This window comes from Corylus avellana, chromosome ca1, assembly GCF_901000735.1.
Source record: "Corylus avellana chromosome ca1, CavTom2PMs-1.0".
Taxonomy (NCBI): Eukaryota; Viridiplantae; Streptophyta; class Magnoliopsida; order Fagales; family Betulaceae; genus Corylus; species Corylus avellana.
In genome coordinates this window covers 14,531,032-14,554,347 of record NC_081541.1, presented here as the reverse complement: position 1 = coordinate 14,554,347, position 23,316 = coordinate 14,531,032, and the positions used below count along the sequence as shown (strand labels likewise).

The 23,316-nt window shown below is 33.3% G+C and overlaps 1 protein-coding gene across 1 annotated transcript; it reads left to right on the top strand.

The window, feature by feature from the left end:
* Positions 1 to 16,640: 16,640 nt before the first annotated feature.
* Positions 16,641 to 21,382, top strand: LOC132167219 (CASP-like protein 1E2). Its single transcript, XM_059578126.1, has 2 exons — positions 16,641 to 16,988; positions 20,986 to 21,382. The coding sequence occupies exons 1-2, from the start codon at positions 16,711 to 16,713 to the stop codon at positions 21,320 to 21,322; spliced, it is 615 nt and encodes a 204-aa protein (XP_059434109.1). The 5' UTR covers positions 16,641 to 16,710; the 3' UTR covers positions 21,323 to 21,382.
* The last annotated feature ends 1,934 nt before the right edge of the window (positions 21,383 to 23,316 follow it).

Here is a 23,316-nt window from a genome sequence, read left to right as displayed (position 1 = left end):
CCATTAAAACGAAAAGAAATCACGTCTCAATAGCTTAAAGCTTCAATAAAAATTACTTCATTCAATTCATTCATCGATAATAAAAGACTCGATTACAACAAGAATTGACCTAATTAATACCGTCGACGAAACGAAATACTACCACTTGAACATCAAATAACAACTACAATAAGAATAACATAAATGGACGAGGACTCCATGGTTGCTTAGACTCCAAGCACCTTAGAAGGGGCGAAACCACCTCCAGCTATGGGAGTCCAGTGCCATCCCAAAATCTAAAAAATTGTTATAAAAATTTGAAAATTTCTTCTAAATCTTAAGTATTTTTATGAAATGCACCCTCCAAGAATTTTATATTTATAGTTTTGTATGAAATGAGTGATAGAATAAGATAATATTATATATCCCCTATAATAAGGATAAGTATATCTTCTAGTTGGGAATTGCCAGCTTGGTCCAAGTTGTACGACAACTCTATTGGCAACCAGGTGAAGTCAAGTCTGCAACTAGACCACCATTTATTTTTCTGCATGGTAATCACCACAAGCTTCAAGATAGAGATTCATTAGTATATGATATGTACAGTTGGATGGTTAAGAAATTCTTCATATTTAATAAAAGAGACACGTATATATATATATAGTCCACAATAGTTGGCTATATTAATTAAATAACCTATTATATATACGTAACCATCACTTGCTTCATATTCAGCCATGAATAGGTCTCGTAAATTTAGCAATCATTTGATGGCCATTAGCTGTGACATCAGTTGGGAAGATATGCAAGAAAGTTAGAAGGAAATTTTTGGATTTTTCTGCCCTAGAGTCGTGGATTGCGCCGCAAGAAACGCATGCATGGGATAATTATATCTTCTTTTAAATTTATTTATTGTATTAATTAATTATTAATTTATTTAAACTTATAAGCTACTCTAGTGCACGATTGACTTCAACCACAGTATAATGGCAAATGAGACGGGCTCAATTGTGTATACCCCGATGTTGATTGTTGCATTTCTCACTATATATATATATATATATATATATATATATATATAAACCATATTCATTGCATACAAATTCATGATCACTGTTTTGATGATAGACCATGTTACGTGAATACGTAACAGGAATAAATTTTAGGTTATGAGGAAAAATACCTCTATATTATTATACCCCTAATAGACCATGTAATTACAAGCTTAAGAAAACGTGATGCATAGGCTTAAGCTAGGAGTGGTAATTTGTGTTTAATTTGGGTCGTATTGAAATATATGTGTACTATATAAATCAATCATAATCCGACCCATTTAATTAAATGAGTCAAACCCCTCAACTCTAACTTCCTAATTCATGTCTGATTAGTGGATGATGTCAAAAATTACCTGCCAATACATTGTGTGTCGGGTTCGATTGTGTCGAAACATGTATATAAGAGTCAAACTCATCATCCCTAATCCTTTAATTTCGTATTAAGTTCGTATATAGTTTGCGAGTTGTGTCAAAAATTGCTAGCCCTAACTTAAGCTAAGCAGATGGACTTAGAGGGGGTAGGTTATTATAAGATTGTATTACTCTAGTTAAGTGAATCAGATTTAGAACATAAGCATAAAATACATAATTTAATTTTAGAGAAATGTTTAGTTTCTATAATTTTGCCTATCTTTTGTCTATCTCCGCACAAAAGAAGAGATGGAAATGAGAAGCTTAATGGAGTAGTTAATTATCAACATTCACATTAGGAGGGCATATGATCAAATCTCTACAAAAGCTAGCCAAAATCCTTCTTCTTTTTCACTAATTTCACCTACGTACATTCTAGACGGGGGAAAAGCAAAAAGACAGCCCTAGCTCCATCTACCCTAGCCGCCCTGTTTAGAATATTCCACCAAAAAAAAATTCAAAATTTTACCTTGAGTTGAATGTAGTAAATGGGTGTAATTATAATTTAAATTCATTCTTATGAACCTAGTCTTATATTTGTCCACATTCTTAGGGAATTAAATAGTATGCATTGAAATGAGAATCAATCGATCTGCACGGTCATGCATTGATTTTGAAAATTTCTACCCTTCCATACGTAAGGCACAAATCCTTCATCAATGGTCCAAAAACATCCTACTAAAAACTCTAACCCTTGGATTTGCCACATAGACATGGCAATCATGAAAAACTTGTATCCAATCTAGAACATCTCTTTTTCTCTACAACTCCATACGGCTGCAATGATATAAAAAGTGTTTTCCACATCTTCAAAATCAATTTTCACATATTTAGGTAAGCATTCTCTTTTTTTCTCTTTAATTTCCTTTGTGTTTTAAGAATATATTGTAGACATATTTTCAAAATTAATAGTTATTAAATATTAGGAAAAAATGAAAAATTAGTCCTTGTGGTTTACCTGATTTACAATTAACTCATTGTGGTATCAAAATGAATTTAAAGGTCCTCGAAGTATGCCAAAAAAATAATTTAGTCCCTACAGTCAAATTCCGTCCACTAATTTAACAGATTCTATTAGTGTGACACTGACTTAAATATGACAAGTATCACAATTTTATTGGTTCTAATGTTTCATGTTATCATAATCTGTTAAGTCAATGAACGTAATTTGACTGTAAGGACTAAATTACTTTTTTGGCATACCTTAGGGACCTTAGAGTTCATTTTGATACTACAATGAGTTAATTGCAAATCAAGTAAACCACAAGGACTGGTTTTGTATTTTTTCCTAAATATTATTTTGTGTCTTGGTAATATTTTAAAATAGAAGGTTTTAAAGAGTATTGAATGAAGAGAGTCACACATTGGAAAGAGAGAAAGTGAAGTTGACATTTATAAAGCTCAACAAAATCTAAGCTATTAAAAAAGCTTGGATGTACACTAGTATATACTTCACACCGGATGTGTGCTAGTGGCGCACTTGGCACGAATCATAGAAGCGATTTGATCATGACCATTCATTTTTGGACGGTTAAGATTGTTTGATGTAAATCCTAGGATGCTTCTAGATAGATCTAGTGGTTGAATGGACTATAATTAAGAGGTTGAGTGGATAATTATATTTAATTATATAATTAATTTAAAATCTCTTCTCTATATTTTTAATATTTCAGTATTTCATCTGAGTCTGTCATTGAATAGAATAGAAAAACTTTACCCTTTTGCATACCATTTTTGGTGGGGGTAAATAATTTCTTAAGGAAAGTGACATTGTAATACACATTAGGAGCAATTTCGATGATAGATTATATATTAAGGAGTGGAAATGGTTTTTTTCTTTACACTTAAGGTTATAGAATATTAATTAGAACGCAAGAATCACACGGATCCCCTTTATCTTGTTGACCAAAAAAAAAAAAAAAACACGCTGCACATGTTTCTGCATTGGTCAATAAGATAAAGGGAAATTTGCCACACGGACGGAACTAGAAAGATAATTTTAGGGAGGCCACAAACTGTAGTAAAAAAACATTTTGAGGGGCCAAAGTCATTAAAACAAAAAAGACCTAAAATTAGGATTAGTGTTTTGTCACTATGTTGGCAGAGACTAGTGACTAAATTACTAGGATTTTACAAATTACTAAGAAAATTTGGTACAAGGAGTCAAGAAAGTTACGAAATTGGTTTGATGCAATTTTGAGTTAAAGGTAATTTAATTATGAATTTTTGTAGCAACAAAGGGCTTCAATATTAGAACCTGGGTTTTAGTGGCCAAGCATTATTATTATTATTATTATTTGGCATGTCCACACAAGAAGGAGATGGGAGATTCAAACTAGTAACCTCCGTTTCATAAGACGTGATTCCCAACCAATTGAGCTACCCCTTGGAGACAAGAAGCATTATTTTAGAATTTGTCTATATGTTACAACCTTAAATACTATAATGGATTTGGTTCAGATTTAACGAGCGGGAGTTTGATGGAACATGCTTTTCTTGTAAATTAGCCCCAAAAATTTGACTGAAAGTGTTACTTTGTACTCTTTAGTACATATTTTCTACTTTAATTTTTTCAGCCCATTAGACATGCTAGCCCATATTACTCTTATTGGGCTTCTTTAGACTTTTTCTTCTGGCCTTTTTAATTTTTGTAGCCCAAGCATTTTGGTTGGTAACTTGGTGGGTGCTGCATAAGTACTAAAGAAGCTTAGAAGTAGCATTTATTTTCTTTTAGGGAAATTTAAAAGTAATGCTAGGAACCATATTTTAGAGTAATTTTAAAAGTCATTTTTGTGTCACTCTTGAGTCTCTCCAAGAATGATATGACTATTAAAATCACAATTTGATCAAATTGTGATTTTAATAGCCACATCATTCTTGGAGAGACTTGTAGCATTACTCACAATTTAGGGTTTAGGGATTTTAAATGTCACATTAACTTTAAAAAGATAAAAAAATGAATAAAAAGATGGTTCCTATCATTACTCGAAAGTTACTATTCATATATATATATATATATATATATAAGCCATCGACATCGAATCACGTTAATCATTATCTTCTTCTTTTTATTTTATTTTATTTTTTTTAATCCCTACTTATTTTTAAAGCTAAGCTTATTAAAAATGATAAATTTATTTATTTAATTTATATTCTAATATTATCTCTCACGTGTGGATAATGGGATTATAAGATATAATATAAATAGCCCACCTCATAATAATTATTAAAAAAAAAAAAACCCTATATATATCATGGATAGAAATTTCTTCCAAACAAGTTTGGAGGAAATATCCTAAAATCTATTTAAATTAGTGTCAAGTGTCTTTAAATGTACATTAAATTTAGTTTAAGTTAGTAAATTGTTAAAAATTTATTGTACCTTTTAAATGTTTATAAACATTTGACACTATTTTAAATAAATTAAAAGATATTTTTTTTAAAGTAGTTTGGGAAAATTTTTTGCCCATATATCATCTACTCAACTCAACGTGGGACTAGCGGATGCCACATCTTCTTTGGATTGAAGTAGTGGATATAGGCAGGCAAGTCGAAACGGTTCGTTAAGTTGATTTTCAATCAACATCCTCATTAATTGTCATTTCTGAGGCCGAGGATTTAGGAATAGGATCCTTGTCCGAGGATTTAAGGGATTTAAGACCCATGCTAGCGACTTCTACATGAAAATATTTATAGCTCGTTTGTTATAGTTTTTTATAAGTTTTTTTTTTTTTAATTTTATTATTAGGGAAAAATATAAAAAAGCCCCACAAACTATCAGCCGTTTTCGATTTAGCCCTCTAATGTTTCAAAAGAGATAAAGTAACCCCCCAAACTACCAAACTATTGCATTTTGGTCACTCCGTTAGTTTGGACGGAAACTGAAAAACGACGTCGTTTTGTTGGGGGGCTACTTTATCACTTTCTGAACATTAGAGGGCTAAAATGAAAACGGCTGATAGTTTGGGGGGCTTTTTTATATTTTTCCCGAATTTTTTTTTTTTTCATAAAAGGGCATTGTAGTAACTTACTCATAACAAAACAACGTCGTTTTGCAATTTCCGTCCAAACTGACGGTTTTGATTAACGGAGTGGCCAAAATGCAATAGTTTGGTAGTTTGGGGGGCTATTTTATCACTTTTGGAACATTAGGGGGCTAAATAGAAAACGACTGGTAGTTTAGAGGGTTTTTTTTATATTTTTCCCTTATTATTATTATTATTATTTTTTACAATGGGATAAATGTGAAAATGATTTTTCGGGTGTTTCATGTGTTGGATTATTTGTTAATTTTTTTTTTTAAAAGAAAAAGTAAAATGAAGTTTTAAAAACATTGACAAACGAGTATTTAAGTAATTTATTGGGATAACTTCACTTTAAACTTCTGAATTACCATGTGATTTGAGAAACCTCCTCAAACTTTAAAAAGAATAACTTATATACTGAGGTTGCACAAAAGTCCTCTTTTGTGTCAATCATTCATCATATGCCACCTCAACATGGAACACATTACCAAAATAAAATCAAGCCACCTCATTATATCAGGTTTAATCATTTTTTTTTTTTTTTTTTTAAAAAAAAATGGTTTTGCAATAGAGATGGGTGGCTGGCCGCCACCCCTAGGTCATTAGGGGTGGCCGCGAGCCACCCCCTGTGGCCTGGATCTCTCCCCTCTCTCGCTCTCGGCCGGATCTCTCTCCGCTAGAACTCTCTCCCTGGGTGGGGTAGCGGGGTGGCTGCGCAAGCCACCCCCCCACCCACTTGGCAGCCACCACTTCTAATTTGTTTTTTATTTTTTGTTTTAATTAATTTTTGAAGTTTTATTTCCACAAAACCTCGTATAATCTGGTGCAGCAAGGTTTTTTTTTTTTTTTTTTTTTCTTTTTTAAGATTGGTTTAGGTGTCACCTTTTAATTGGTGGCACAAAAGCCACCTTTTGTGCAACCTCAGTACCAAAGACGCTCTTAACTTCAAAACCTCTAAATTTGAATTCCTGAACTTTCAATTGCAATCAATTTGAACCTCTCCGTCAGATTTTAAACATTAAAAGTGAGACAATGACGTTTATACTCCTGACTTTTTTTTTTATAAAATTTCAAATTTACCCTTAATTCCAAATTTAAAAAATAAAAAAGTTTTTTTTTGAAAAAATTAGGGATATTTTGGTCATTTTACGGGTAAATCAGAAACGTTATCGGCTAAATCTGCAATTGAAAGTTCAGGGGTCCAAATTAAAAGGTTTTAAAGTTTGAGGAGACCTTCTCAAATCGTGTGGTAATTCAGGAATCTAAAGTGAAGTTACCCCTAATTTATTTATGCGAGAACTTGTACTCGTAATATATAAGAAATAGAATACATTATTATGTATTAATGGGTCCAACTAAGGTGATCGTTTTTTTTTCTTAATTATTTTTTGGAATTCTCATAATTTAGCCAATAAGTATGTCTAAATATGCATTCCCTAATTCTTATAAGCTAAACCACGCTTCTCTGACATGAAGGGTCTAACGGAACTTTCTTAATTGAATAAGTGACTGGACTTGATTTTTCATGGGATTTAGAATTTTTTTAGTGCATAAAATGTTTTGTCAAGATAGGTCCGAGTGGTTATTATTATTTTTTTATTTAAAAAAAATATATTATTATTTTTGCTTTAAAAAATGGATTAATAACTTTTTTGGTACCTAGGTGTTAAGGTTTTTTAATTTCCACCCTTAGGTTTTAAAACATGACAAAACTAATACATTAGATTTTGGAAAAAACCGAATGACCACCTCCAGTTTGAAAAATTCTATAGGGGTTGCCGAACCATCTCAGGCCACCCTTGTTTGACCTTCAGCCACCCCCAAGGCCGGTCTGGGGGTGGCTCAAGGGCCATGGGGGTGGTTTCGGCCACCCCCTTTTTGGCTCTTGGGGGTGGCTGAATGGGGGTGGCCAAACCACCCCCGGCCACCCCCAGTTTGACTTTAAGGGTGGCTGAGCCACCCCCAAGAGCCAAAAAGGGGGTGGCTGGGGGTGGTTCGGCCACCCTCATAGAATTTTTCAAATTGGAAGTGGTGATTCGATCTTTTTCAAAATCCGAGGTACTAGTTTTGTCATGTCTTAAAACCTAGGAGGGAAAATTAAAAAACCTCAAAACCCAAGTACCAAAAAAGTTATTAACCCTTAAAAGTGTCCAAAACTGGGTTTTGGGGAAGCTTGTTAGTAATACTTTCTTAAAAGCTCTTTCATACTTTTTATATGACAAATTTTATTTCCCAACGCAATTGCATATAAACTCTTAAGGGATGGTTTGGCCATCCCCAGACCGGCCTTGGGGGTGGCCTAAGGTCAAACTGGGGGTGGTTTGGCTAACCTCAGACCAGCCTTGGGGGTGGTTAAGGTCACACTGGGGGTGGCTGGCGACCCCCTAGGGGTAGTTCAGCCACCCCCATAGAATTTTTCAAACTAGAAGTGGTGATTCGGTTTTTCCTAAAATTTGAGGTACTAGTTTTGTCATGTTTTAAAACTTATGGGGAAAAATTAAAAAACCTCAAAACCCAAGTTTCAAAAAAGTTATTAACCCTTAAAAAGGTCCAAAACTGCGTTTTGGGGAAGCTTGAAAGTAATACTTTTTTAAAAAGCTCTTTCATACTTTTTATATGACAAATTTTATTTCCCAATGCAATTGCAAAGAAACTCTTAGGCCTATTTTGGTTTGCGGAATAGGTATTTCGTTAGGAAAATGAATAGGTATTACTGAGAATAGAAGATGTTGGAATAGAATACTTATTTAAATTCTTTAGTTTGGTAGCAACACATATTTCATAATTAGAATTAAACCAAATCATCAAAAAGCCTATACAATTTCTAATTTTTTCAAAATTCAAATTAAAAAATAAAAATAAAAATTAAAGGTGTGGGTGCCACCCTTGAAGGGGTCTCTTTGTGGCCGTATGGGGGTGGCCATGCCACCCGTGACAAGAATCTGGGGTGGCTAGGCCACCCCAGACGGCACTTGAGTGTGGCCCTGTTGCCACCGGGGCTAGCGCGGCCACTCCCAGGGCCTACTGTGTGTGGTTGGCCACCACCCCAATGGGTGGTCAGCCACCCACAAGATTTTTTGTTTTTTATTTTTTAATTTTTAAGTTTGAGAGAATTTTTTTTTAAAAAAAAAAAAAAAATTACGGGTTGTTTGGAAAACTTTGTCCATTTTCTCGGGAATAGCTATTCATGTATGTCAGTGAATAGTTATTCCCATGAGAATAACTATTCCTAAAAATAAACTTTTACCAAACAAAAGAATGACTATTTCATGAGAATAATCATTTCATTCTAATAGTCTATTCTACAAATCAAACGAGGTTTTAGTCTACAATAACATCAACTCATAAGGGCGTCGGAAAACATAATAAATAGTAGAGATAAAGTAAATATTCAGGTACCTACTACCTAGAGGAGAAAAACCATTAAAAGGAAGAGTTAATTACTTTTTCAATACCTTTTTTTTTTTTTTTGAAACATTTTCAATACCTATATTAATGCCTTCTATCAAATAGACCATTTTGTTTCCAAAAGTGTTGCGGAGGTAATTGTAGTAACCCGAAAAACCGAGAAGGTACTTTCATCCATCTTCCGTCTTTTTTTTTTTTACTGAAAGACACGTGACTCATACCAATCAACAACTACCATGTATTTTATATGCCTCATTAATATTATTTAAAAAATTAAAAATAAAAATTAGGGGGTAACTCGTCTACCCCAAATGGCCTCCGGGGTGGTTTAATTTTAGCCACCCCTTGGCGGGCCATAAGGAGTGACAAAAATCACCCCTAGCCTGCAATAGAGGGTGGCTAGAGTTCTCTAGACGACCTCCACTTTAGTCAAATGGGGTAGCTGACCACCCTCATTATGTCAAACGGGACAACTTGAGTCACCCCCATAAATTTTTTTAATGAGATATATAAGGTATACATGATAATTGTTTCTTAATTTAACGTGTTTCTCCGCAAAACAAATAGGACGAAAGATGGATGAAAATCCTATCTCTGTTTTTCGGGGTTAATACAAGTGCATGTACAACCAAAAAATATATTTGATATTAGGACAGATCAATGCCAATTGAATGCTTGGTTGGAGTAAGCTAGCTAGTGAATATTGAATAAGAATTGTTGGTATGTATAGTAGGTGGGCATTCAAATTCAGAATTTATTGAGGTTCAGAAAAGGGAAAATAATGGTAATATAATTGAAGAGAAAGGTGGATGTATGGCCACAATATTTGTCTTCATCACTTTCAAGGTTGGTATTAGTTGTGAACTTACTTTACTTGCCGCTGGAACCATGTTCTGTGGTCCATAATCAACATTGCATCTCACCTAAAATGGGCATATGCTTTTTATTTTTTATTTTTTTATTTTTTTATTTTTTTTTATGGCAAGTGGACCACATGCAACATGATTAGAGTTTGATTCACATTAATTTCAAATTAATGTATCCACGAAATGTAATCCATTTTGTCTTTTTCTAGTTTTTCTTCTTCTTTTTTTCAAAGGACCATTGAGGAGATGGAGATGTCATTAGTTTGCAACAGTCATCCATTTAAGAAATTAATATCAGACTTAGTAGTTACTTCTCTTCAATGTGGATAATTAATCTTTACAACGTGGGATTAATTGTGCGGACATGTATCACAATTTTATAGGTTTTGCGGTAAGCTGTCGTATATCTCTCTCGTCTCCCATTGCCTCCCATCTTTTTTTCGTTGGGAGCCTTCTCCTTTATCTAGTATAGATGGAGACAGCTATTTTTCCACATAAATTTATGCTAGTGTGAAGAAAATGTGTAGTATTCTTTTATGAAAAAAGGTTGGGTGCTAAGAAATTTATTTTATTTTATATTAGATTCTCATTTCTTTTAGTCGTGTTTTGAAGATTTTGTAAGATTTTGGAGAAAAAGAAAAGAAAAGAAACGATGTTGGGAGATTTTGCCACTTGGATAACATTTTTTTTTTTTTTTTGGAAAATGCTAAGAACAGTGTTTTTTTAATGTTCTCCTGTGACTTTTAAAATCACCAATATATTAAAAGTCAATAATAATAATTTCAAATTTAAAGGTGATTTTAAAAGTCATATCACAATTGAAAGGATACGAAAAGAACACGAGAAAAACACCTACTATTTTCAAAAAAAAAAAAAAAAAAAATTAAAAGGAATTTATCCCATACTCCCGTTTTAACCATACAATAAATAGGGAATTTTGCTCTATGATAATCTAATTCTTATCGATTTAGTTTTTTTTTTTTTTTAATCAAAAAATTTGAATCAAATATAATTTTTCATTGTCATGATTCTTTCTAATGGCGGCTGCGACAATTTGGGGCTGGGTTAGGCGTAACGAAGGAGAAAAATTAATGCATTTATGTGTGGATGGAATGAAAATTTTTGATTTAATTTTGACCTTTCATATTATACTTAGTTGACGTGGCACCATCTTGACGTTATATTGGAGAAAATGGAAGGCTGTCCAATTGGAGGGTAGCCACGTACGCACTCTCGACCGGCCTTGGGGGTGGCTGAAGGTCAAGCAAGGGTGGCCTGAGATGGTTCGGCAACCCCTATAGAATTTTTCAAACTGGAGGTGGTCATTCGGTTTTTTCCAAAATCTAATGTATTAGCTTTGTCATATTTTAAAACCTAAGGGTGGAAATTAAAAAACCTTAACACCTAGGTACCAAAAAAGTTATTAATTCATTTTTGAAAGCAAAAATAATAATAATAATTTTTTTTTTTAAATAAAAATAAAAAAATAACCACTCGGACCTATCTTGACAAAACATTTTATGCACTAAAAAAATTCTAAATCCCATGAAAAATCAAGTCCAGTCACTTATTCAATTAAGAAAGTTCCATTAGACCCTTCATGTCAGAGAAGCGTGGTTTAGCTTATAAGAATTAGGGAATGCATATTTAGACATACTTATTGGCTAAATTATGAGAATTCCAAAAAATAATTAAGAAAAAAAAACGATCACCTTAGTTGGACCCATTAATACATAATAATGTATTCTATTTCGTATATATTACGAGTACAAGTTCTCGCATAAATAAATTAGGGGTAACTTCACTTTAGATTCCTGAATTACCACACGATTTGAGAATGTCTCCTCAAACTAATAAATCACTCACTCTATGTGAGCTTTTCCTCATCTTTTCAATATGGGATAGGAGTGTTACAGAGGGGGTGGCTAGTGGCAACAACCTTCGGCTGTGGGGGTGGGGCCACCCCATCTACAACCACAGGAACTGTGATGCTAGAGGGTACTAGGGGCAGAACTACATGGCCCCAACTCCCCTAAGGGGCCATGTACTCCCCAAATTTTTTTTAAAAAAGTCTTTAAAATTTTACTCCTAAATGTTTTAATTCTGCCCTTCCAAACTCAATTTACTCTTAAATTTTTTAATTTTACCTCTCCAAACTCCAAATGCTAGTTTCGCAATTGGAGGGTACTTACTAGATCGATCAACCCCTCCACTCTCTTCTTTTTTTCTTTTCTTTTCTTTTTTTTTTTTACTTTTTTTTCGTTTTTTTTGTGTTTCTTTTATTTAGAGGCATACGTGCATGATGACATAGGTTTTACTACACGGGACACAAAATAGAAAACGGCAAAATTGTGAAATACTACCATACATGTATCACGTTCAAGGATTTTGACCTAATTAATACCGTCGACGAAACGAAATACTACCACTTGAACATCAAATAACGACTACAATAAGAATAACATAAATGGACGAGGACTCGATGGTTGCTTAGACTCCAAGCACCTTAGTAGGGGCAAAACTACCTCCAGCTATGGGAGTCCAGTGCCATCCCAAAATCTAAAAAATTGTTATAAAAATTTGAAAATTTCTTCTAAATCTTAAGTATTTTTATGAAATGCACCCTCCAAGAATTTTATATTTATAGTTTTGTATGAAATGAGTGATAGAATAAGATAATATTATATATCCCCTATAATAAGGATAAGTATATCTTCTAGTTGGGAATTTCCAGCTTGGTCCAAGTTGTACGACAACTCTATTGGCAACCAGGTGAAGTCAATTCTGCAACTAGACCACCATTTATTTTTCTGCATGGTAATCACCACAAGCTTCAAGATAGAGATTCATTAGTATATGATATGTACAGTTGGATGGTTAAGAAATTCTTCATATTTAATAAAAGAGACACGTATATATATATAGTCCACAATAGTTGGTTATATTAATTAAATAACCTATTATATATACGTAACCATCACTTGCTTCATATTCAGCCATGAATAGGTCTCGTAAATTTAGCAATCATTTGATGGCCATTAGCTGTGACATCAGTTGGGAAGATATGCAAGAAAGTTAGAAGGAAATTTTTGGATTTTTCTGCCCTAGAGTCCTGGATTGCGCCGAAAGAAACGCATGCATGGGATAATTATATCTTCTGCACATGATATTGTCTTTGATTTGTCTTTGGTGTGGTTTTTAATTCACCATCTATATGTGACATGTTATTGAATTTGAAACACAATTATATGATAGTGTTGTATTTGTGCAACTTCTTTATTGTTCTTGTGTTTTAGACTCCGTTAAATCTTTTTTTTGTTCTCCTAAAGAAGGTTCGTAATAGAAAAATGTAAATTTAAGTGAGCTTTCACAACCTTCTTCTTTATGAAACTCTATCCAAATTACAAATAATGCCAATTAAAGGGGGCCACTTATGCAAAATGAAAACCTCCAACAATCCGAAAAGAAAAACAAAAAACAAAAAAAGAACAAAAAGACTTCTGCCAATAATGGAGGTGGATCGGGTAAGAACAAAAAAAGAAATTTGTTGTGAATGATAAACAAGTTGTTAGACGCAGCCAGGGTGGGGACAAATGATAATGATAATACGCGTCGGGATTGGATTAGTCATTGTCTACGAAGTCCAACTTACATGGAATATATATATATATATATATATATATATATATATATATATATGTGTGTGTGTGTGTGTGTGTGTGTGTGTGTGTGTGTGTATAGATGTATATAATCTGAAATGAAAGTGTTAGAATATACGGAAAATATAATATATTTTCCGTATAATCCATAATTACGTTGATATCAAATATTCTCTATTTATTGGCTAATTGTAATTAAATATTAGGATTGTAATGAAATCAAGGGGATTTGATTACTATATTTGTATTTAGACATTACCCTATAAATAGGGACCTTTGTATTGTAGACCAACAAAAAGTTAGTGAGCACAATATAGCCAAAACCAATAAAATAAGATGGGAAAACCTAATAAATTTATGACCATGTCCCTGATATGGTCGCCGTTTTCTATTTAGCCCCCTCCCCCACTCTTGTGCGGACATGTCAGAAAAAAAAAAAAAAAAAAAAAAAAAACAGAAATCTTTACCAACAAAAAAGAAATATAAGTCAATTATTACAAAAGGACAATTAATATCAAATGTTTCTTAATATCATAATAAAAGCCAAGAGTAATGCTACATACTACACATTTTTTTTTTTTAAGGGAATCTATATTAGTCTCATTCATAGAAATCATCATGAGCATAAAGTTCTTATAAGCAGCCATAGCCAAAGTTACGAGGTTACAAGCGTCATAGATGACATATAACATTCCATACCCAAAACTAATCCACTAACCCATGACTAATCTACATATTAAAAAACAGATCTGTGCTAAGCAGACCAAAACTAATGCATAGATATTGCTTATTTCTCGGAACTGAGGGTAGACAAACCCCCAACCGAAACTCTCCCTCCTCGACTTGAAAGCCAGGGTAACGTTCACATCCACAACCCAAATGTCTGGACCATAGCAAATAATCTAAAGGGCATCACACATGCAGATCGAGAAGGGAAAAAGCCTTATTACAAGCAAAAAAAAAGGAAATAAAAGCATACAGGGAAATAAAGGGACTAAAACAGAAATACAAACAGAATAGAAAAAATCAGACAAACAACAAATGGAAACTAACAGAATAGGGAAAAAATCGGAGAATCACACTAAGCGGGAAACGGCAGCCGGAAGGAAGCTGATTGCGTACTGGCCGGAAACCGACGCGGAAGGTGGCGTTGGAGCTCATCGAGGGGAGACACGAGGAAAGACTCAACAGCGGACTGTGGGTGGCAGAGCAGGTGCAAAGGAGATCGGCGTCACATACAAAACAAATTAGGGGGAGTTTGAGTGAATCCCCCAAGAGTATCACCAACAAACTGTGACAAACAGGCTAGGCAACAAAAGCAACACACCAAAATACACGGCAAAAGACAGACATAAAGGAAGGGAAATAAAACAACTAGAAACGAAATAAAAAATAGCCAGAGAGAACCGAAATCAAACCACATCCAAAGAGATGGATCTAGTGCAAAAGCTGTGATGGGCACTGGCGAATCCGGGTAGCAAGGTGGTGGAGCACGCGTCGAGGTGGACCAGGCGACAGGCAGTCGATCGGGCAGGACAAGAACCGGAGCCAAACCCGACCTAGAACCAGGCGTGGCGGATGGAGAAGGGTGGAAGATTGACATCCAAAAAACTCGAAAATCAGAAAAGGGGCGGAGGGAGGGAGAGGAAGAAAACGTCCAAAGAGTAAGGGACATCAAGTAAATAGGCTAGCTCTAGGGCGGAGGGAGAAGAGGATGAGGGGGAGGAGGGGGAAGGGGGAGAACAGGGGTTCTCCCCTTCCGACGGCGCTCTCTGCGAAAGATGAAACCCTAGCAGAAAGCGTCTTGAGACTTCGGGAGCTTCTCTCAAAATCTGAACCTTTCTTTTAATCGGGCTACATACTACACCCTCATTTCATGCCATATTTTAAATTTTAAATTATGAGGATTGGTTTTCATAAAGTGAAATTAATTAACAATTAATTATATTATTTAAAATTTTACGGTATTACAACTGAATTTGATGTTTACTTAACACTTGGATTAAAGAATATATTTTCATGTTTATGAGTTTCTAAACCTCTAGGTAGGGTTAGGGGTGAAGCCTAGTAGTCTTATTATGTGTTTTTTGAGATTTTGTGAAATGCCATTCATATATTCATAATTGAATGTGGGGAATGACTTTTAAATTGAGAAAATTTTCAATATGGCAAGTTTTTATCTCTCTTGTAACATATCATTGAAATCAAATTTTTAATCAAATCCATGCTCAATGAATTTTATTTGTAATTAACACTCAATTGTGTATTTTTCAAGTAGGAAAGTTGATTCTCTACCTAGTTGAGTTAAAAATGTCTCAAGAATATGTAATAGAATGCTAAGTGAATCCTTGAAGCTCTAGTGCCCTTTGAATTAATTGTCTCCTTTAACTCCATTTTAATTAGTTTATTTTAGTTATTGGAGAAAGTCCACATATCCTAATTAAATTATGGCTCAATTGACAATGTCATTTTTCTTGATGATGAAAATACCCTTAAAAATAGAAAAAAAGAATAGAAAAGAAAAGAAAAAAAACTCAATTTTGGTTTTTTATTTTTTAAATAATAATTTGTGATTCAATGTTGTGAACGTAGAGTTTCTAAGGTAGAGTTAATTCGCAAATTGAATGCCTATGTAACACTAACTGCTATTATATATATATATATATTGGCATGATTTTTTGTGTGGCCTATCTATTAAAAAATTGGGTATTATTACAAGAGAGTGGGTTCAGCCTTCTAGCTGCATGGTCCGTTATCCATTGAAAGCCATCTCTAGCGACAGGTTTAGTTGTCTTAGTTTCACAAGGCAGAGCTCCTGTCCAATCAATTACTTCTCAACGGCGCACGCCATCATCCATTAGGGTGCGGCGTGTTTGGTATAGGATTGGATCAGATTGGGCTCAAAAGATTCAAACAAAAAAATAAATAAATAAATAACCATCTCAAAATTAATTATAATATTCTTATTTTTTATATTACATCAATCATTTTTAAAAATTATTATAAAATAATTTTATTTTTTTATTATTATTTTTTAAACAAAATATTTTTATTTATTTATTTATTTTTCTAACATCAATCAAATTTACCTGAATTTGGGTTGACTCCCTTTTTCAAGCCCATCCTTGCCTTCAATGCCTACACGTAAACATGTTCACACTTCACTTTGACCAAAACCCACCCTTTTCCCTACTCACTTATTTTATCCCTACCACTTCATTTCATCCTATCCCCTCTATTTAAGGCAGCTTCCCCTCACTGCTTTCCTAGCTTCTCTCTCTCTCTGAGCTGAGGATATTTTGTGAAAATGGAGAGTGAGAACAAGGGCAGCAAAATTATGGGTGGGAATGGGATGGACGGGGTGGAGAATAGAGGGGGGCAGGTGGGAAAGCAGCAGGGAAGAGGAAGGAGTGGTAGTTGTGTGCTGCTAGTTGTGAGGGTTTTGGGGTTGGTGTTCACTTTGGTGGCTGCCATACTTCTTGGAGTGGACAAACAGACTAAGGTTGTCCCCATTCAGCTTCTCCCAACCCTCCCACGTCTCGATGTTCCCGTTACTGCTAGGTGGCATCACTCGTCTGCGTTCGTGTAAGTAACTCATCTTTTCCTCTAACTACTCTGATTTTTCTTTTACTTTCACTTGATACAAGAAAAAACCAAAAAAAAATGAGACCTTTTTCCCTTCCATTTTCTCGATATTTAACTGCAAGTTGCAAGAAAGACAGCACATTCTTGGTAGGGGAGCTTATGGGATGCAAATGCGCGCGGTTAATTATTTTTGATATTCACTTACTGATAATATTTTTAGATATCTACATTCGTAGCATGCATGTTTTTATAAACTGCGTGTGTGCAGTTATTGCGGTTATTAAATGTTGTTGAAGCTGTTATCCACATATTAGTTAATAGGCTTTTGGGCCAATTTTAATCTCTTAAGTTTTCTTTGGGTTTTTATTATGGCCTATTTTAGACGAATTTGAAAATAATTTTAGCTGATTTTTAGTGTTTTGGGCCTTTTTTTTTTTTTTTTTTTTTAAGCTCTAACATTTTGAAAATATATTGATTTCACATTACTTTTTCCTTTTGGCCCAAGTGAATGAGAGAAATGTGAAGAAAAAAAAACCTAAAACAATGTAAACATAACCTATACACCAAAACGTCGTTTTGGTGAATTTATTAAATATAATATATTATATATAAAGGGTATGTGGATGCCGTAATTTACTGCATCTGCATGTGTGGATAGCGGATGCAGGCGATCAATATCTACCCGTAAAAAATAAAGACGATCTAAAGACTTAAAAATCTGCCACGACATCCATCTTTTCGTAAAGTGTCTACTTTGGTCGTGCCCATCAACCCCTAATTTTTTTTTTTAATTTTTTAATTTTTAATTTTTTTTTTATTTTTAATAAAATCTTATCTAAAGGTTAATAAGTACTACAACGTCAAAGCAGTGTAAATAAAAATCAGAAGAGAATTGAGTATATAGCATTATTTTAATAAATCCACACTAGCGTCATTAACAGATCAATCACTCTTTAATTTCTAATTTTTTTTTTTTTTTAAAAAAAAAGAAAACACCTAAGAGAGGGAGAAGTGAAAGAGGTTTTTTGTGTTAATTGTGGGTCTTTGTTAAATTTTTTAGGGGTGTTAAAAGCGGTTACGGTTAGTGGTTATTGGCAATAACTGTTAACCGTAACGGCCTTAGCGATTTGTAAATTTCACTAACCGCAACCGCTAACCGCCTAACGGTTAGCGGTTAATGAAATAGATAACCGCCCGCTAACCGCTTTTTCAAAATTGGACTTTTTTTGGGCATTTTTAGGCCTTTTTGGGCTTTTTTTTTTTTATTAGTATTTTTAGTGTCTTCTTGAGCCCAATTGCTATAAAAAAGGGACCATATTGAAAAATAAAAAATATTTGATTCAAAATTTACATTTACTTGTACTTAAAAAAAATTCCGTTAAATATTAAATCATAACCGATTAATTTTTTTTAAAAAAAAAAAAATTCAACACAACATATACAAAAAATAATTCAACACAACATATAAAAAAAAAAAATTCAGAATTCAGACAACTGTCACAACATATAAAAAAAGCATATAAAAAAAGTTCAACACAAAGCATATGAAATAAGTTCAAATAAAACATTAAATGATACAAATAAAACATTAAAACTTCATCAATCCTCTCATTTGGTCCTCTAGCAAATCCTGTAGACATCAAAAGAAGAAAAGTTATAAACTTAAACATAATAATATTAAGGAACAAGCATGTACACATAATTTGATATTATATAATCATATAATCTCATTAAATTATATCATATGATTAATTATTTAAATTATTATCATATTTACTTATAATCTTTTTTCTTTGAATTGAACTATCTAATGGTAAATGGTAATGTTTAAACTCCTAAATCCTAAATTCCTAAAGTATCTAATAATGCTTTAATTAAATTGTAGTTATAAGTAATATATTGTTTAATTCAATTGAATCAATTGTGATTATCATTGTACATGAATCATATGATTAACTTGTAGACTTATGACTTATGAGTTATGTCATATTATATATGTATTATTTATTATTATATAATCATATGATTTAATGATCAAGTCATCATGTGATATAATCATATCAATTATAATGATAATACATTAATACTTAAATTTTGTTTATAAGTAACACCTTGGTCATTGTTTAATCCAATGTCAATTATTTAATTTGATATTATACGAATCATATCATCATTTTACATCAATAATATGATTCACTTGAAGTCTTGAATAAAGTATTTGAATTGTCATTGAATCATATGATTAAGTATTGATATTATACATTTATATTATTCATATGCATATGTAGACTTATACAGACTTATAACATATATAGACTTATAAGTTTATAACATACATTGGAAATAAGTCTCTAAATATTTAATTGTTGTATTAGTATGAATTGATATACTTATGAGTTATGCCATATTATATATGCATAATTTATTATTATATAATCAAATGATTTAATGATCAATTGATCATGTGATATAATCATATAAATTATAGTGATAATATATTAATACTCAAATTGTGATTTAATTATTTTTAAAAAAAATTGTGATTTAGTGATCAAGTGATTATATGATATAATCATATAAATTATAGTGATAATATATTAATACTCAAATTGTGATTTAATTATTTTTTAAAACAATTGTGATTTAATGATCAAATGATTATGTTATATGTATAAATATTTTTATAATTATAATTATAAATATATATTATATAAAAATGCGGTTAGCGGTTAGTAGACCCAATAACAGCTAACCGCTAGGTGGTTAAAGCGGTTAGACGGTTAGCGGTTAATGCGGTTAAGCAGTTAGGCGGTTAGACGGTTAGCGGTTAGTGGTTAGCGGGCGGTTTTTAAATGCGGGAAACCGCCCGCATTGACACCTCTAAAATTTTTGGTGGATTCGGCGTTTACGGGTTTGGTTGAATTGCCATTTTGGGATATGACTGGTAGTAGATGCTGGGGCCGTCAATATCGTTGCCCCTTCTCCATGCTCCAATTAAAAGAAAGATCCAAATTTATAGGCCGTTGAAGTAGCTTTTTATTATTATTTATTGAGAAATGTTAAGTGTTTTTTTAGTGTTCAACTGTAATGGAATTTTTAAAATTATTGTTGACTTTGAGATTATCATTATTGATTTTTAATTTATTGGTAATTTGAAAAGCACGTCTGCACAAGAGGAAGAAGAAAGATTCAAACTAGTGACCACCGCTTCATTAAGCATGGTCCCAACTAATTGAGTTAAATATTGAGGACATTTATATTACACATTATTCACCTATAAAGTACACTGTGTCTACAAGCCCACATATGACGCACAACCTTTCAACATGTGACACACCACCTTTCAACTTCAACTTTTCACTCGTGAACAACTTCTTGTTGAATCTACCTAGCTAGGTTGCTTTTACATTTTTTTTTTTTTCCACTTTTTAAACAAATACTTTAAGATTAAATATTTTATGTGTGTATTAGAGAGGGAGAAACTAAATGAAAAAAATGAAAAATAGTTGACCCAAGCGGGAGGGACAATACATTTTCTGTATATTAAATAATATTTTTACATTTTTATCCATGAAAAAATAATATTTTTTGAGGAGCCATGATGGGTAATTGCCTCCCCTCAGTCCCTCACCCTACCATGGCTCCTTTATAAAATGAAGAAGTAAAGATATGTAAGAGGGTAGGAATTAAGTTTATTGTCCCACATGGAATCAATAATTATCCTATATTACTTTATCTCTTGAAGTTAATTTGGTTTAGAAGTTTAAGGAATTGTCTTATGACAATGATAGAGTTGTAGAACTATCCTTATATTTAAAACAAATTAATATGTTAACAAACAACACAAAACTACTTTCACTTTTATGTTACATCAAAATATATATATTTTTTAAAAACACAATCTAAAATTTAAAGCGTTTGTTAACAAACGGAACCATATTATGAGTTAATAATTATTCATTTCCATTAACGTTGTTTTGTGTGGTTTGTGTACTAGGTATTTTGAGGTGGCAAATATTATGGCATGTTCATATGCATCCCTCTCTCTAGTCCTTATAGTCACAAGCGGGGGTGCAAGTCACATCTTAAAGTCGATGATCATCATCCTCGATGCGGTAATGGTGGCTTTGCTCTTCTCCGGCATTGGAGCCGCCGCCGCGGTCGGCTTAATTGGGTACCAAGGGAATTCTCACTTGCAGTGGGGAAAAGTGTGTAACGTGTTTGGAAAATTTTGTAATCAAGGGGTAGCAGCTGCGGCGTTTTCTCTGCTGGGATCACTTGCATTTCTCTTGATAGTTGTCTTTTCTGCTTTGAGAGCCCAAGGAAAATCTTAGTGTAAAATGGTCAAGCTTTTTACCAGATTATTGGGTTCCTTAATAATGTGATTGAGTTCATTTCTGGTTGTGTAAATCCTTATTTTCGTTAGAAATTGGGAGTAAATTATAAAACCTTACTCTTTAATTTGGCCAGATTTCCCTCATGGGATGAAATGAATAAATTATAAATTGTTAGTCTCAACTGTCCAGATTTCCCTCATGGGACGAAATGAATACATTATAAATTGTTAGTCTCAACTGTCTTGGATAGTAGGGCTTCTTTGTTTTTTGGCCCCAAAAAGAGCTGAGGTCGCAATGCACCATTTTTGCGGGCTTGTCAACTGCAATTCCTGTAAGATTACGTTTAGGGAGCTTAAAAGTGCTTTTAACATTTAAAAAGTCCGTTTGAACAAAAAAATACTCGTTTGGTAAAAAAAAATTAAAATCACTTTTAAGGGTCCAAAATGCCTAAAAATGATGAAAACACACTTTTGGCAAAAGCTTAAAAATGAAGCTTTTGCCTAAAAGCTCTTTTTGACTTAAAAACTCTATTTATCAACGCAATCCCAGACAGACCCTAAGAATTGGCCCAAAATGAACTTGCAATTAACAAGAGCCGAGTTGAAAATTTTGGCTTGCAACCCTCCCACGAGGGGGTTGACCCATAATAAACTTCTTACGAATAAGTTGTGCAGATGGTATGAATGATCCTTTAATTGAGTTAGTTTTCATCTCTTACCTTGCTCCAAACATAGATGGCTCGCCTGCTTGTATTTATAATTGAAAATATTTGAAGTAATAAACAATTTGAGAAAAATCATATTTAGTCCATAGGTTTTCATCCCATTTTTTTTTTTTTTTTTCTATTCAGGTTTTCATCCCATTTGTATGTAGTTCTTGGGCTTCCAATTTCAAAAATACAATCCTAAGGTTTTGCCCAAGTTTAAAATTGATTCCTCTGTTACTTTACCACCAAAGTTGTCATCTGTCTCATATGACTTGTCAGCATCCATGTCGGCACAACAATGCTATGTCACATTAGCAAGTGCCAAGTCATTCATAGAAAAAACAAAAGCAAAAAATAAAACAAAAGACTTCTTCATCTTTTGTGTCTCGTATGCTTTTTAGCGTCTTTGTTACCGTTAATGCTGTTGTTCGTAACTAAACATAGACACTAAAGTGTCAGGTGACTTTTTTTCCCAATGAATGACTTCGCACTTGCTAACGTAGCATTGCATTAGGGTGCTAACATGGATGCTAACATGTCACATGAGAAACTGTTAACAGTAAAGGAACAAAAAGACCTCTTTTAAGCTTGAACAAAACCTAAGTATTATATTATTAAAATTAGAAACTCAATGGCTAAAATCAAATAGAATAAAAAACTAGGGGCTAAATAAGATTTTTCCCTAAAATTTTTTATCATATTCGGTGACATTTGAACATTTTCTTTTGGTGCATTACCTACTTGTCAGAACATACCGTTCACGGGGTTCAATGAATTTGAAGATCTGGTATTTCATGGCACTTTTAAATCATATGCTGTAACTAGAAAGGATAAACCAGTATCAGACCACACTAACACTCCTAATACTGCACGTACGGCACTGATAACAACATGTTGATACAGAATAAGTGCAATCAAGATCAACTCCATAAGAGCATTCCCAGCAGACTCCCTATAAGGGAGTCTGTTCCCTATGTATAGGGAATATGTTCAAAAAATTGCAAAAAATGTCCTCCAGCAGACTCCCTATATGCTTCCCTAAACTATCAGATGCTACAGTAGAACCCAATGTATTGGGTTCTACTGTATCAATCCTGATGAATTATTTAATCCCAAAAACACTCTCTCTCCTCTCACGACTATCTCTGCAAGCAAACCTTCTTCTTCGTCTTCGACGCCTTGCTTCCTCTTCTTTGTTCAAGCACGCTTTAGCGCTACTATTCCATGAGCTAGAAGTTCATGGATGAGCATCAGAAGTCGCCGAAGAGTACTCAGGCGGCGGCCA

What these genes read in the sequence shown, in the direction of transcription:
- LOC132167219 (XM_059578126.1), top strand. Translation starts at nt 16,711, where the DNA reads ATGGAGAGTGAGAACAAGGGCAGCAAAATTATGGGTGGGAATGGGATG. An exon ending in CATCACTCGTCTGCGTTCGT is followed by an intron (nt 16,989 to 20,985) that starts GTAAGTAACTCA and finishes TTTGTGTACTAG; the next exon opens with GTATTTTGAGGTGGCAAATA.